Source organism: Vigna radiata, chromosome 5 (assembly GCF_000741045.1).
Source record: "Vigna radiata var. radiata cultivar VC1973A chromosome 5, Vradiata_ver6, whole genome shotgun sequence".
Classification (NCBI taxonomy): Eukaryota; Viridiplantae; Streptophyta; class Magnoliopsida; order Fabales; family Fabaceae; genus Vigna; species Vigna radiata.
Genome location: NC_028355.1, coordinates 3,206,721 through 3,223,023, shown reverse-complemented (window position 1 = coordinate 3,223,023; position 16,303 = coordinate 3,206,721). Strand labels below are relative to the sequence as shown.

Sequence of the window (16,303 nt, the reverse complement as noted above, 5' to 3'; positions counted from 1 at the left end):
GTTATATGTGCACCTTCAAAAACAAAATAATTCAGGTTAGTTTAATGAATATAATGTCCCGTCCACTAAATAAAGAGCATTAAGAATTAGCATTGATAGGGTTGTGATGAAATCCTTCGCTCACTGATTTCACGTTACTTTATTAGATTCATGAACTTCCACTGCTAGGCAATTAGTAATTTCGGCATAAATGTATATTGATAACAGGGATTTGTTTTGACTTCATAATAAGGAAATCATCCTCTTTCCAACTCACTGAACTTGAACTTTTCATTATACCAAAAGACGGGCTATTTTGTCAACATTTACTTCGTGCTCCACCTTAAAACGTAGTTAATTCTTAATGGTCAAAATGAATAGAACATTAGAATAATCGATTAAGACTCTTTCAATTCAATGATATTCTTGATTTCTTTTCATTTAACAGTTCAGTTTGTCGACTTTCCTATTTTTATTTTTATTTTTATTTATGAGAAGAGGTGAAAGAAAAGGGAAAGAATTCCCTGAAATGTATGACAAAATAGAATTATGTAAACTCATCCATGTATATGTATAACATTTGAACTCAAGGTCATCAGTGATTGCTCATATGAATTGAAATGAATCGTTGGCTAGCCAAACCTATCAGTATTCCATAATCCATACAATCAGCAATAACTCGTTAAAGAAAAAGGTTAAATAGACACTTATCTGGACAGGGAATAAAACTTTCTTTACCGGGTTCCCTCAGATTTACATTTGTTACATAGCTTAGCAATAATGCGGTAAAAAAATATGGGGCCTAGGTTAGAGCTCCTAAAGAATGAAAGAGGATATAAACTTACAAATCAGGAATGGCTAGTATACAAAAAGAATGGCACTAAATCAATCTACAAATTTGGTATGTATTTTAGGAGGATATACAAAAAGGGTGACCGACTGAAATGATTTCCCACCCGGAGTATAAAAAGCAGCCTGTTATTGTAAATAAAGTCAAACACCTTACACCGAATTTCGAGGTGTTGTATTTGTAGAGGAATCCTCGTCTGCAAGACCTGATAAATTCAATGAGGTTTCAAGGTTGAGCAATGGTTTTAGTCTTCTGTGAACCTCGTCACACAGAAAATTAATCTCCTCAACAATCATGCATAAAGCAGACTTGCAAGACTCCTCATCCCTGAAAGCCAACGTCCATCGTCCATCCACAAAAGCTTTTGACTTTAATTTGCCGTGGGTATTGAACTTGGCAGGATCCAGAACAGGTAAAGAAGATGGTCTAATACGCAGATGTAACCATCTTGAGTGTTTATCATCAATCTTGGGCTAAAAAATGAGCACAGAAAATTATTATAAAATTATTATACACCCAGTAATCGAAGTAAAAGTAATTTGCAAAATTCCATTTTTCAAATTACATTCACTGTTCCAATGTGTCAAACTAAACCAATAACATAAATTTGCACCATAGTTGTCAGTTATCCAAACTACTTGATTCGAGATAAAAATGCAAAGGTAGCAGACAAATATACATACATTGCACCCAGCCAAAGGTGCAGCAACCCGAACAACGCCAAAGGGCTTCTTTAATGGCAACTCTTCTGCTAGTACAAGCCACCCGGACGTTCCTACAGAGATTGCTAGAAAGGAAAAATGGCGCTCTTTGCCCCTTTCAAAAGCAATTCTACAAGGCACAGCATTAACTGCACATGGAATATAAGAGCAATTTTACCGAAAACTAGTTGATTGTCAACCTACAATACGTATTTATATGTAACTCTTCTAACAAGATAAGGAATTACAAGTTTAGGTAAGGAACATTTTCACAGACAAAAAAGGAAATAGAAGAATACCACCAACTTAGTCTGCTAAAGCTACAAAAATCACCAAATTGATCATATAATCATAATAATTGTCTCCTAACCCTTACATCATACAATGCTCAACGGACACCTTAATTACAGTCACCCTAGTCTACTTTAGACTCACATCAACCAAAAATATGATCAGAGTATATTATACGAGTGAAAAATAACCCTACCCTTACAATCTGATTTTGAGGAATTAAGTTAGAGCCAAATCTCAAATTCCAAGACATTTTTATAACATCTCTTAGAACCATTGTCAGACCACCTACATTTGCCAAACTACATGCTACAAGTATTGGTGGATATGAGAGTACAAGAAAGTCATCATAATTGTAGTTACCCTTGCAATCTCCTTTAGAGTTGCTTTAATTACAGCCACCCTTTGCCTGCCTTAGTTGCAGCCTCTTAGAGAGTTGCCTTAATACCAATACCAATCTCAAGAGTGGTGGTTTAATTTTCTAATCAAGTAAAGATTTGGCCAAAGTATATTACATAAGTGGGAAACAACTTTCTCTTTACACGTCAATTTTGTGGTATTGAATTAGGTCCAAATTTTAAATTTTATGATATTAGAGTCTGTTCTAGATTCATTATCCAGACACCCACGTTTCCCACACTGCAAACAAGTCACCTTAATTGTGGTCAGAGGTAGTTGCAGCCTCTTTGAAGGTTACCTTAATTGCAACATCAGAGATAGTAGCTTAGTTTCAGCATTAATTAGTGATATATAGAGAATAAAAATAGGGTACAAACCACACAATAGAAGTTAGGTTTATAAGTTGAATCAGGCCAAAATTCTAAGATAGTATTAGGATATAAGGAGAACAAGTTAGTTAATATAGTTAGGGTATTAATAAGTTAGTTAGTTAGAGGGGTTATTTGGATATAAACAGGGAAAATTCTCGGTAAAAGTTCTCTCTTCTTTCTCCTTTCAATTCTTGGTTCCTAACAAATTGATCTAACTTGCTAGATCTTCAAGGAAGGTCAAGTGTTAGAGATGAAAGAAGCACAACTTTGGGCCAAGGGGAAGTTGCTAACGGTTATGAGGGCAAATCCAATTGCGTGGATTGCTAAGGCTGAAAATTCTGAGGTACAAGAAATTCATTTATTCCATAAGTTGCAATATGCATTCATGAGCATGGTGCCAAGTGAACCCCATTCCGGTCGGGAATCATTTGATCAAAAGATTTGGAGGTAGCTATAGTAGCCACGTCTTTGAAAGATTGACTACGTGAAACATACATGTGTGTCTAATATAAAAATAGAAATATTGTCTCTTCATAAACCAAAGATGGGAGTTGATCTCTTTATGAATTCTCTTTAAAAACTGATGAGTTTGGTAGTGTTATTACGATATGAAAATAATAGAGTAATTTATGATGACTATGATTTATAATTTTTAATTTCAAGAATATCTAAGAGATGCTTTTAATTTGGATTTTTCACAATTGCAATAATATATTTATTATGTTTTATGAACTTTTATACATTTTTAAATCTGTATCTTGCATGTATGATATCCTTTCAGAATAATCATATCGCCACATTGGATACACATCATATCCGTGCATCACATGATATGAAAATTAGGATTTTTAAAATATATAATATTTTTATGATTTGGAATATTCAAAATGGGTATCTAACAGTACTAGGTGCTTTAATGATAGCCCACATCATAAATATCTATCTGAAATTAGGAGCAGTTGGTTATCACATCATGTGTTTATCACGATATTGATATTAACATCAGGACAGAATTATTCTGCAACCACGCCCCCCTCCCAAAACACCAAAACCACAGGTTCTTCTCTTCTTTCTGCCTTTTGCCATTTTATCTCTTTTATGTTGAAGTAATAACCCCTTTATATGCAAAATCAGATAAGAGAGAAAACAGAAAACTCCAGTTAGGAACATTTACCAAGGTTGACTTCAGTTCCTGGTTTAGGGCCTGACAAATCAAGTCCAGATGTCTGAGCACGAGAATTCGCTGGGAGATCACCAGGAGGATAAATAAGAGGTTTCTCAGGCAAAGGTCTACCTAGAGTGAATATTTGAAGTTGGTGCAGAACTACAAATACCTAAGACAGAGAGTGGGCACCCGATTAAAAAACATAAATTGAGAAAACTCCAACAGTGTATGCAATTAGTTCCACCGTAGGAAAATGACAAGACAGAATAATTGGAGACCTTTGCCAATTCATGCAGTCTTTCTCCAGCAGCAAATGATGAGCTGTCAGGTATATCGTCTGTATAAAACAGACATAAATTAAAGGCCTTCTTACAATGCTCCTCAAAGCACCAGCCAAAGGAAAAAAAGGAATGTTGAAACGGCTATATGGAACAAGCTTACCTTCTGAAGATAATATTGGAGAAGGAAAAAGTACACATTTTGGTTCTTTTGGAGGGTAAGATGACTCCATCGCTACAGGTAAACAATTACTTGGTTGAAGCACAAAAGTAAAATGCTTGAACGTGGACATCCATTAAGCACAAGAACATACAGAAGTACCTCTTTTGCATTTTTTCCATTCATTGCAAAGAACAGTGATAAGAAGATCGGGCCAGAAGCCTCTAACCTCCTTTACAAGAGCAGTAGCAGAATTCTTGTACGAAACCTGTATTTGGGAGGAAAATAGATGCAACAGCTATTAGGGATAGCAGATATGAGGTTCATGCATTGAATGCATTGACAACAACCAAATGAAAATACGCTAAGATCATGTCCATACCAATATATTTGATTAATTATTTTGTATGTCTTTGACATATGCGTCAATGCAAGCAATCCATCAATAGAGTCACTATTGACTACAGGTTAGCTAAAGGAACTTCAACAACTTTAAAAACGTGATCCTTTTGGAATTTAGAAATAGCCCCCATACAACTGTATGAGGTCAACTATATAGATCACGCAAGACCATAGGACTCCAATATATTTCTTCTATTACGCACTTTAGGAGGGTATAATAACGCTACTCATTTCACTATTTCTAGAAACACATTGTTCATTGCAGTAAAAGATCTTTTTCCCTCATTTCATCTACGCACAAATAATCAAGTCTTCGCAAGTTACATTTCTGGGCGGACAATAAATTGACAATGAACCGAGATGTTCCACGTGTGCAAATCAGCCCCACTCAAAAACTCACCTCAATATACTAAGCAGAGGTGGACATCCTATATATACAAACAATACACAATTATAGGCAGATGCATTAATTCTTTGTGGTTGTTGCTGGTAAAACCTCGTATGTTCTTACTTGCAGCAATTCCAGGTGTTGACTATTGAATTCTGCTTCACTGTAAGGAAGTAACTGGCGTAAAAGCCAACCACCATCCCACAATGTCTCTGCGGAAATATTAGAACGACAAAAGAGGCTAACTAACGCATCAAGCACCTGATAAAAGCACAAACATCCTTATATGTTAAATTACTGAACATAATGTGATAGAACTTAGTATTGCAAAAAAGGTAAATATGGAGACCAACTTTCAAATTCAGATCCAGACTTGTAGAACAGCAAGAAAAGGACAAACAGAAAATTATTTTAAACAGTACTCGTTACAACTAATCATTATATTTTTAAGTAAGCATTCATCTATGCTGCCCAAACTAGACCAGACAATAGATAATCACATTTAACCCTAAAAACTGGCCTTTGAAAAAACAGTATAAAACTGGTTATTGTGTAAACTGCCATAACCAGTGAGTAAGCTGGAAAAAAGATTTTTTTTTTCAAACTAAATCCAATATTATGATGATTAATACAATTCTTTTCTAATATTATGACAATTGATGATTATTTTTATTTAATTTCTAACTCTAATATCTAATAAATATAACATTTACTATTGAACTTAAATGCTGACATTTGATTTGATTACATACTAGATTTTGCATATTATAGGCTTTGATCTATGACATTTGTAAGTGTTGTTTAATTTTTAATATTACCAAGTTATCAATATATTATACATTTGTAGTATCAAGAAACACATCCTTGAGTTTTTATTTCCCTTCAAATTGCTACAGCCTCCAAGGTAGGATTTATCTATGCTATCTCGTAAGTTTTTGGTCAATGGATGTTTCAAGTTGCTGTTTTTAATTGCAGAGACCGGACTGTCTGTCTTGGCTGCATATACCGGGCTGTCTGTCTTCGCTGCATATATCAGTAAGCGATCTTTAAGCCAAGTTGCTATCTTTAACTTCAGAGAGACTGGGCTGTCTTTCTTTCTGCATACCTCACCAAGCGCTAAGCCTTAAAGCTTAACTTACCTAAACTTATCTTTCATCTAAAAAAAATTACTGAATTTCTCCCGTGCTCTTTGTTGTACTTAATTTATTGTGTTTTAGAGAATATATCATCCTTACCCAGTGTACTTTACCTCCTTTCTCCTCTTCAATTTTAATTTTCTCTTTTAAAAAAATGATGACATCTTTAAGTGAAAAGTTCACAAAAATATGACCTACAATAAGGAGCCAATTAGCCATAATGCTAGTGCTACAGTTCCAATATCTTAAAAGAAAAGATGTGCCAAGTGCCAACAAATAAGGAGTCAAGTACTGTTTACATTTTAAAGATGAAACAATTACAACAAAGAACATAAACAAGATTAAACAAGATTAAACAAGATATAAACATCCACCTGAAATCTAGGCACGCGAGGGCTTGTGACAAGATCAGAGCAGAGAAAAGATAACCCATACAGCTCCTGTAAACATTGGTAAACAAAAACTAAGAAAGCCAAATCAAAGTAGCTTGTAAATATTTGTAAGAAAAACAACACATAGGTTGCTCCACAAATACATCATAAAATTAAGTAAATCAAATATTAATCTAATTTAGATATAATCAATTAGAAATTATAAAAAAAGATTCAATGTTTCAAATATACATTGAATTACTCCAAATGTGAGCGCATCCATACCAAAATCAATACTCAAAATACACCTGCATTTCTGTTTTTCGTGTATCCTTTATTTTTTTATATCCACCATCCTTGAAGTACTTGCCAACCTCAAAATTATAATATACGGATTTGGCAGAAGGAAAAGTTGAGGTGAGGTCTTAGACAGGACAATCACGTGCAGATATTTTAGTTGCATGTATGAATATAAATATTTTGCTAATAACTAACATATATCCTCCCAGTATTTAAAAAATGTCGGTATTTAAGTATTATATCGTATCAGATGCTTGATTCCATACCCATGCAACAATATATCCCACGTATCAGACGAGATATTTCAGTTTGTCCCAAAGTTATGTTTTTGGTTCACTCTAACATATTATCAGGTGATTGATTCTGTACCCATATCAGGGTACTTTAGTTCTTCCCTACCTTGCCAAGTGTCCTACATATTTTTCAAATTCACACTTCAAAAAATTATGCAGTAGTAAAAAATTAGTTTAAACCCTTTAGTTGTCCCTATTTATGGGGGCTTTTCCCAATGTGATCACCTTCTTATTACAATCCTCAATTAAGTCCTTATAAATGTTAATTTCAATCAATTAAGCCCTTTCCGTTAAATTTAGTTAACGGAATTAACTTTGTGCACACCTGGGAGGATGACGTGGCCAGTTTTTGCCACATCACTCCTGCTACGTCAGAGTCATCTTTTCCAACAGCACAAACCTAATTCTCCTCAAGACTGAAACCCTAGCCGCCATAAAGATACTGCAAAGCCTTCCGTCACCACCTTGCTACGCCGTGAAGCCACGGTGAGAAAGCCAATAGCGCCTTCGTTGCACCAGCTTCTTCAACTTCCAATTCCATCCACTTTCACATTTGCCTTCTCTCTATCATCTTCTACCATGGCCGCCACCGATGACTCCCTTTGTAAATCCTGTTAGAAGTGGACTTTAAGCCTAACTCAACCCCACAAAACCGGCTTGTAGGGTGAGGTTTGCACCCACTTAAATGGCCTCATCTCTAGTCGATGTGAGACTTCCAACACACCCCCCTCACGCCGAGGTATATACATCTCGAGCGTGGGATTAGACTTTTTAATGGGTGGTCCGATAGCGGGTGGAACAACATGCCCAACGACAACAGAAATCGCTAGGATGGGCTTCAATCATGGCTCTGATACCATGTTAGAAGTGGACTTTAAGCCTAACTCAACCCCACAAAACCGGCTTGTAGGGTGAGGTTTGCACCCACTTAAATGGCCTCATCTCTAGTCGATGTGAGACTTCCAACAAATCCCTTGCCGACAAGCACGCCGCCATCGAGGTGCAGGGCAATGCCATCCGCACTCTCAAGGCAATGGGCGCCCCCAAGACGGAAATCAACGTTGCCATCGAAACCCTAAATACGCTCAAGCTGGAGAAAACGTCCATCGAGCGCTCCCTCATCGGCGGTTCCGACACCCACGAGGGATTCAAGTAGGTTGTGCAGAACATGTATTCAAGTTTCTTTGTTTTGTTTTACAGGGGGTTTCTTGTGAACATGATGTTGGAAAGTAGAAGACTGGTTCCTGTAGCATTTGTTGACCGGTTACTCTCCTGTCAAAAGCATTCTTGGTTGGGTGAGTGCTTACTTCAGAAATTTGATGAGCACTTGCTTCCCAAAGTGAGAATGGATTATAACTCGGTTTATTGCTTCCCAATATTTGATAGAATTGCTGAAAATCAGACTATACCCCCTCGTGGATTGTTAGAGCTGCTTACGAATTTCATGATTTTCCTTGTGGAGAAACATGGCCCAGATACAGGGATGAAATCTTGGTCCCAGGGAAGCAGAGCTCTTGGAATTTGTCGAACTATGCTTATGCGCCACCATAGCTCTAGATTGTTCCTTAGATTATCTCGGCTGCTTGCATTTATAAGTCTATGTTTACCTCTGAGAATCCTCTTCAGTCAAAAATTTGTGTCAGGAATTGCTTCAATCTTTTCAAGCAAAAGAGCTCTCAGTGCTGGATTTTTCTCCATTGAAAATGGTTTCTCCTGTTGGAGAAGATAATTTTTCTCCATTTACTCATAAATATTAAATTATTACATTTTACCAAATTTAAGGTCCGACCATGCCACGTGTCAACTCTCACCATGCCACATCTTAAAAAATAGACACATCAACCTCCCAGTTGTGCACAAAGTTAACCTCGTTAACTAAATTTAACGGAAAGGGTTTGATTGATTGAAATTAGCACTTATAAGAACTCAATTGAGAATTCTAATAAGAAGGAGATCACATTGAGAAAAGCCCCCGTAAATAGGGACAACTAAAGAGTTTAAACCTAAAAAATTTAAACTTAATGAAAAGCATTTACATACGTGATGTTTTGGTTTAAATATATGAATATAAATATTTTATTATATTTAATGTATATTCTTCTCCCAGTATTTTAAAATAGTCAGTATTTAAGTATTGTATCATATCAGATGCTTGATTCCATAACCTGTGCAACATAATATCCCACATTCCTATGAAATCATTCATACACTAAATATGTAATGCTTATTCATGATACTCAATATCAATATTACATCCAAATAACTACATATAATTGTGGGAGACATAGGATTGACTTGGCAGTAAAAGTGGATGGGAGGGAGGGATAGGGTCATGGGTTTGAATTTTCCCACTAACAAAAACTAACATATTAACAATTAACATTTGGCAATAAAAAAGTAAATAAGTATTTATGTGTTGGTAACTATTAGAACCAGCTTCTTTTCTCTTACCTCTTCAGCATTTTTATTTTTCATAATCACTTTAAGTAAAAATTCGTGAGGAAATTATTAAATCCTATTGTGAAAAATAATTAACTCTTAAAAACAGGAAACTGCAAACCTTAATCTTTTCAAGATAGGTACTGAGCTCGCAGCCAATGCTATCCCTCATCCAGCTATTTTCAGAGGAAAAAAGCTGCTCTTCACCTGAAGCCTCACCAACCAAAGCTTGCTGCAGAAATATACAACACCAATTATGTAACATACAACAATAGACCAAATTCATCAAGAGTGGAAAGAAGCACCACTCCACTACATAACAACTAAGCCATCTCCCCCTCCAACCAAAATGAGCTCTATTTTAAAAATGAGAAAAAAAAATAACAACCAAACTTTACCCTGGCTGATTCAGGAATGTGTGGATAGTGCTTGTTAGCATGGTTGTTAAACTCAAGTTTTTAACTCATTCGAGTTTACAAGTTTAGGAACCCAAAACAAACTACCTCGTATAAATTTGCATTATCGTAAACTCAAGTGAAATCAGTGAACACAGACTCAAACTTGGTAAACTTGGTAACCAACTTTTGGAAGTTCAGATGCATTTCATAATGTGTGCTGTTCGCTACCCAAAAACGATGATATTTTCATTCCATTTAATTAAGGCTCCTCTTTAAACAGCTTAATTATAACCCTAAGCTTCACAAATAAATTCAAAAACTTTATCCTCCCAAACCCTACAAGCTGAAGCTGCTGCTGTTGATTCTCAGTTACCTCAGTTCAGTGGCTGTTGTTTGTGAACAGAAAACCCTTATCGAGTCTTGAGTAAACAATTATTTGTGTAAATGTGAAATCTCAGTTACTGTAGTTCATCAACAGTGTGAACTTTCTCACATTACGAAGTTAGTTTTTGACTCAAGTTTACCCAAACTTGAGTTTAACACCTTGCTTGCAGGAGCCATAATTAGGGAAGTAGATCATATTAAGGGTAGCCTAATTGCTAGAGGTAGGGACACAAAGAATCTAGGGCCAGGATAGTGCCAGGGTTTTTTTAATTTTTTTTAATAATGTCACTAGAACGTAAATTAAACACTCAGCGGTAATCATAAAGGAATGACACTAAGGAAAATCCTAAGTATTTGGCATAAAATGCAACATTTAATTAAGCAGCAAATTTTGAAATGAAGAAGGCATGACATCATCTACACCAATATAACCTTTTGGCAAAATCTATAATAAAAATTAAAAATGTGCACAACAATAATAAAAATCCTACCTGAAGCACCATATTGACAAATGGAGGTAAAAGTCAACAGTCAAATGCTTATATATGTAAAATGGTAAAAATGGATGCAACATACCAATAACTGCTTCTTGTGCTGTTTTCGTTGTGGAAGAATTCCAAGCTTGTCTAGCATAGATTCATCAAGTTCTACAAAGCAATATATATTAAGAAAAATAGAATAGAGGTTACAATGGTAAAGCAAACACATTTTTACTGGCAAGACCTTTAGTTTGCAGTAAAGTAGCAAGCACACTCAGAGAACCCAAAACTTGTACATCATCCCCTTTGGTAACATATGCAAGCAAAACCTCCCTACATCAGTTGCGGTTCATGAAGACAAAAAGAAGTAATCAGAAATGTGTTAGCAAAGTCCAAGATCTAAGATATTACATTTTATTTGATAGAATAGAAATTTCATATTGTCACTTCAATTACTCAGCAAAAAGTAAAGGAATGATAGTTTAAGCAGCCATGACAAGAATAAAATACTTCAATCTGACATATCAACAAAATCAAGTTTAAATTCAGGTGAAAAGAGTGGCCCTTACCTCAATGTCAAATTTGAACTGCTACGATTATTTTCTGACATAACACTCTCAGGGTATAAGTCTGAAGAGCTAGTAGAATTTGGCACTTCCACTGTCAAGTGTTCTGCTTTGCACTTTGCACTATTCTCATCTGGTTCTTGGCTTACGGATGTAAAACCACTATCAGATGTATAGCCATTGACTTTTCCCCCAGAAAATTTTGTAAAGGTCTCAAAGGGATAAAAAAGAGCAGCGACTATGGTATTTGCCAAATCTTTGATCTTGACTATCCTTAAGATGCAACAAAGTAAGTAGAGAGAAGTGACAACACCACTTTGCATGTCCTGGATTAATGTGCTACTAAGCATTAATATGAAACCATTTATAATGTTCAATCAAAATGCATCTAATCAAAATCTTTTAGAGATCCTTGAACAGATGCAAATCTTGATTAATGTAAACATAGAAAGCAATAAAGTGAAGTCTCATACATTAGAGTCCAGTGTTCTCAGGGAAGGAAGAAGTAATGGAAAAACCAGAAGCATCAAAATGCTGTCTGTTATTAACCTCCCAACATCAGGAATCCCAGCAGAGATAACATCACTAAAGTAATACAGGTTATCCTCAATTTCATCTACAGCAGAAATTATTGCAGAGGTTGAATCTGAGCCTTGATTTCTGTTTCAGTAACAATAATTTCTCAATTAAGGAAACAAAGAAATCTGTAGTATGCCAAAGAGAAAGAAACTATGATGTCTTACTTGAGTGCCTCAGACACCAGTCTATTTAAATCCATACACTGATTCCTAAAAAACGAAACCAGGTTTGAGAAGTATTCTGTGCGAGGTGCACTCGTTATATATCTATTAACACATTCATCCCCAACTGAAAATTGTACAGACAATTGTCAGAAAATATATGTACACGTATACTTTTGCATCATAACATAACTGAGTTTCGAAAAATAAAAATTGTGGGGGCAGAGGGAGGCCACATAAGGACAGTAAATCTTACCATGATAAACATTAAGGGTCACAGTACGTACAGCAGTGCGAACCATGTTCTCCTCATGAAAGGCAAAGCGAATTGCCTCAACATACAGTGGAAATGAAACTACTTCCTCCTAAATATATAGAAAAGTTGAGTAAAATCAAGTGGACACGGAACATACAGTGGAAATGACACTACTTCATTCTAAATGTATAGAAAAGTAGAGTAAAATCCTGAGGACACAGAAAACGAAGGCAGAAAAGTCTTATATCTCAATGGTTAAATTACATAGTTGGATCCTGAATTATTTGGAAATTTTCAAGTTCCTAAACTAAATTTTTGAAATTGGGTCCTTGATCACGTGATTTTTTTAATTGAGTCCCTATGGTTTTTATAACAGACAAATCGTTAGTGGTTTTAAGCTTCCATAAACTAGTCCCAAGGACATACATTTTTTAGTTTGAGACCTAATTAAAATTGTCCAAGGACTTAATTGAAGCTTCCAAATAATTGAGGGACCAACTGAGTAATTTAACAAAAAAACAATAAACTATGCTTGAAAGACTGGATAAACGAGATGGTCAACAATGGATGTAAAATTAATAATCAAACAAAATTAACTGTTACAGCTTACAGAAATAACAAATGGCAACAGGCTTCGAGTAAACCTATTTCACTATTAATATCAGCCCCAACTGAAGAAAATATCAAACAAAGTTTTGCTGCATCTAAAGAGATACTTTTTTTTTTATCTTTCCTTTGGTTTCTTCTATATTATAACAAAAAACTTTCAACACGGAGAATCTGCCAGTACAATTAAGCCTGTACTATCAACCTTTCATAGACAACAGTTAGGAAGAGAAATCAAAACTTAGTCTCGCCTCCTTTTCCATTTTAAAGCCATAAATATGAGATCAACTATCCAGAAGTTATTCTAAGAACATCTTACAAATTTCACTTAATCTAATATCATTAATCACTAACTAAATAAGTAGACCCAGAAAGCAGAATACTTACATCCTGAGTCTTCACGAGCAGAGAAATTGTACTCTTGTTCAATTTTCCACTTATTGCTCTTCAATGACCAGAAGACATTTAACCAAAGAACTAGTTAGCAAAATATATCATGGGGTCAACAAAACTGATACAACCCCGGAAAACAAATTTCATGCAGTTTAGTCATAAATTTCCATTCACCAATAGGATGCATCAAAACAAACCTTAAAAAGGATATGTAGTATGACAGTAGCTCTTCGTTCCGAAAATCAAATGAATATGTAATTAGGTAATTCATATGTTCATTACTAAACATATAATCTGCAAAAGTCGCGAAAAAGACGACAATTAAGCCCATCAACATTGTTAACTCTAGCTGAGAAACAAATGTAACTGCAAAACAGGGCATTTCGTTTGACAATCAACTTACATATAGCATGTTCACTTCTTAGGTTCTGGATCATAATACTCACTGTTTGTAGTAACTGAAGTGGAATACTAATACTTTTGCTGAGTTTAAGTATACGTACAAACTCTCCCACAACTTGCTTTTCCATGAAGAAACTGCCACAAAGTATGATATTTAATTGCCAGAACTAAACAAATTTTATCTAGTAACATAAGCACAAGTGAATCTCACTCAAAAAAACTTGGGTCATGTTGGTCGCCATATGTGATCAACTCTGCAATAGATCTCAGTGCCTCGATAACAAAATCCTTCCACGATACACAATTTAGAAGTAAGGGAAAACATGGAAAAGGAGCCAAAGAATGCTTGAGCTTACGATGAAGTTATTATTACCTTATTAACGTCGTTAACTATTTGAACTTTTGTCAGTTGATCAGTTAAGTACCTGAGCACCATAAGGCAGCAGGACAACACTTAATGAATGAACAAAATAAACAATCAGTAAAGTTTACCCCCTCTTTTGCTACATTACCATTAAGAATATATATTAACAAAATGTACTTCAAGTCAGCATTATAAATCACAACTGGGGAGTAACACGACTCTTATCCTTTATAACATCTCACCTGATAAAATGGCAGTGTGCACATTTTACCAGGGAAGAAGTTGACTGACAACTGGCAACATGGATACAAGGATAAGGGATTTCATTTTGCAACAAAGAAACTAAGGCTTTAAATGATACCTATAGAACGCACAGTTCGATGCATTTGATAAGTGAAAATAAGAAAAGTGTTAGAACACATTCTCTACCGCACTATTAAATGAACTCATCACTGTTAGCTAAAAATTATAATGAATCAAAAAAATTGCATATGTAATAACTGAAAGCGACCCTCACTGGTTGGTGTCTTTGTAATTTCCAACAAAGTTTAATCAATCTCTATCACTCATGTGCAAACAAAACCAACAAAGTATCTGGTAAGCACAGCCAATGGAACTTTTTTGTTCTTCCTAGTCCCTCCCTTTCTCTTTCTCAGTCTCTGTGGTTTTATGCACTAAATCAGATTCTATGGTGCGAGTATTATAATCCAGATTCACAAGCCAAACAGTCCGGTAAGTTAGGAAGAGCGGAAGCTTCAAAAGCCGAACTCCTCACTTCAATTCAACCACAAACAGAATAAAAAACAAACAAAATTCCCAAACTACAGGTATCAGGCACAGAAAGAGAGGCACAATAGAATCATCGGACGCCCGAAAGATAAATGCAGATTTTATTGTTTTAATTTAATTTGCGTTCAACAATTAAACGCATTTCAAGAATTTGAGAACACGCAATTCGCCAGCTACGTAATGCAAACCTGAGATGATCCAAGGTAAAACGATCTCTGGATCTCCAGAAGGAAAACCACATGGTTGTGCGAATCACAGCACCGAATTGAGCTCACTGAAATTCATGCTGAATCCAATTCGAAACTGCTCGATCCTTCCGAGCAGCTTCTTGATATAGAGGGAGAGAGGGAGTAGGGTTTTCGAAAGATCGCGATGACAGAGACTATTACAGAACGAAGCAGGAACACTTGGCCTTAGATTAACGAACCAGGTAGAAGAATTTCAAGGAAAATTGAAAAGTGACGCAATTTCTCGTATTAAAAACGAAAAGGAACTCGCCAATACCGAACCGGAATCTGGATTCGACCCGATTCATCGCATTATGTGGAGGACTTAACTATCAGTAAGTAAATGGGCTGCTTTTATTTCAAAATGGGCCTCGTATCAAAATGGCCGGCTTCAGTACTCAAGCTTATTCGTTTTGCACCTCTATTATTAGTAACCGCACTTCATACCACCACGAAAAGATTAAAATACTCTCTCTCATTGCACTACAGCATTCTTCAAACCAATATATTATGATTTTTGTTTAGAAGGTGTTTCTAACAAAAGTTTAAACAAACATGTTTCATTAAGATGTGAAGGGTTGGTACAAGTAAAGAATATAACTCAAGAGAATGTAACAAAATAAAAAAAAATCACACTTTTTAAAGAAAAATGTTATTGAATAAAAATTAAATAATATGTAATTAAGAAGATCTATAAACTCTAATTATTTTAAATTAAAAGTAAAATAATTTCTTATGTCAGTTAGATACAATTGTATTTTTTGTTACCACAATTAAAATTAAGATGATATATAACTCCTTGCATGCTCAAATATGAATATTTAATTTATGAAAACAATGTTATAGGTTGAGATAATGGACAATAAAACAGTGATAATATATCTTTATATATATATTATAAAGATCATACTGTTGACTCAAATAAAAACAAACATAACAAATGCTCACATGTTAAACGTTTGATTTAATAGTAATATTGATTTAATAATAAGTTGATTTTGGTCAAACATTGACTTACTTTCACATGTAGTTTGCTAATAAATAGCAAATAGATATCAAAATTCTTTTAGTGTAATATAAGTTGTTTAATTCTCGAATATTTTCATGAGATGATGTATTATATATTTAGGTTTAACTCACCTTAGCATTATCAGAAGGTTCCGGATACAATAATAG

General features: G+C 35.0%; 1 protein-coding gene across 7 annotated transcripts; it reads right to left on the bottom strand.

Annotated features, from left to right (window-relative positions):
• Positions 1-558: 558 nt before the first annotated feature.
• LOC106761988 (protein CLEC16A homolog) lies at positions 559-15,416 on the bottom strand. Of its 7 annotated transcripts, none has more exons than XM_022780466.1 (21): positions 15,089-15,413; positions 14,121-14,200; positions 13,959-14,035; positions 13,749-13,882; positions 13,543-13,639; positions 13,340-13,397; positions 12,347-12,455; positions 12,094-12,217; positions 11,824-12,010; positions 11,354-11,676; positions 11,029-11,117; positions 10,882-10,952; positions 9,645-9,755; positions 6,495-6,560; positions 5,093-5,245; positions 4,357-4,462; positions 4,198-4,269; positions 4,035-4,093; positions 3,766-3,925; positions 1,513-1,679; positions 559-1,302 (listed from the first exon to the last, which is right to left on the bottom strand). In XM_022780466.1, the coding sequence occupies exons 2-21, from the start codon at positions 14,181-14,183 to the stop codon at positions 982-984; spliced, it is 2,547 nt and encodes an 848-aa protein (XP_022636187.1). In that variant the 5' UTR covers positions 14,184-14,200; positions 15,089-15,413; the 3' UTR covers positions 559-981. The 7 variants fall into 7 exon arrangements, 6 of the variants coding, with proteins under 6 accessions (XP_022636187.1, XP_022636186.1, XP_014501131.1 ...); XM_022780465.1 differs by having other exon boundaries at positions 14,121-14,172; XM_014645645.2 differs by having other exon boundaries at positions 5,108-5,245; positions 14,121-14,172; positions 15,089-15,412.
• Between the last annotated feature and the right edge of the window lie 887 nt (positions 15,417-16,303).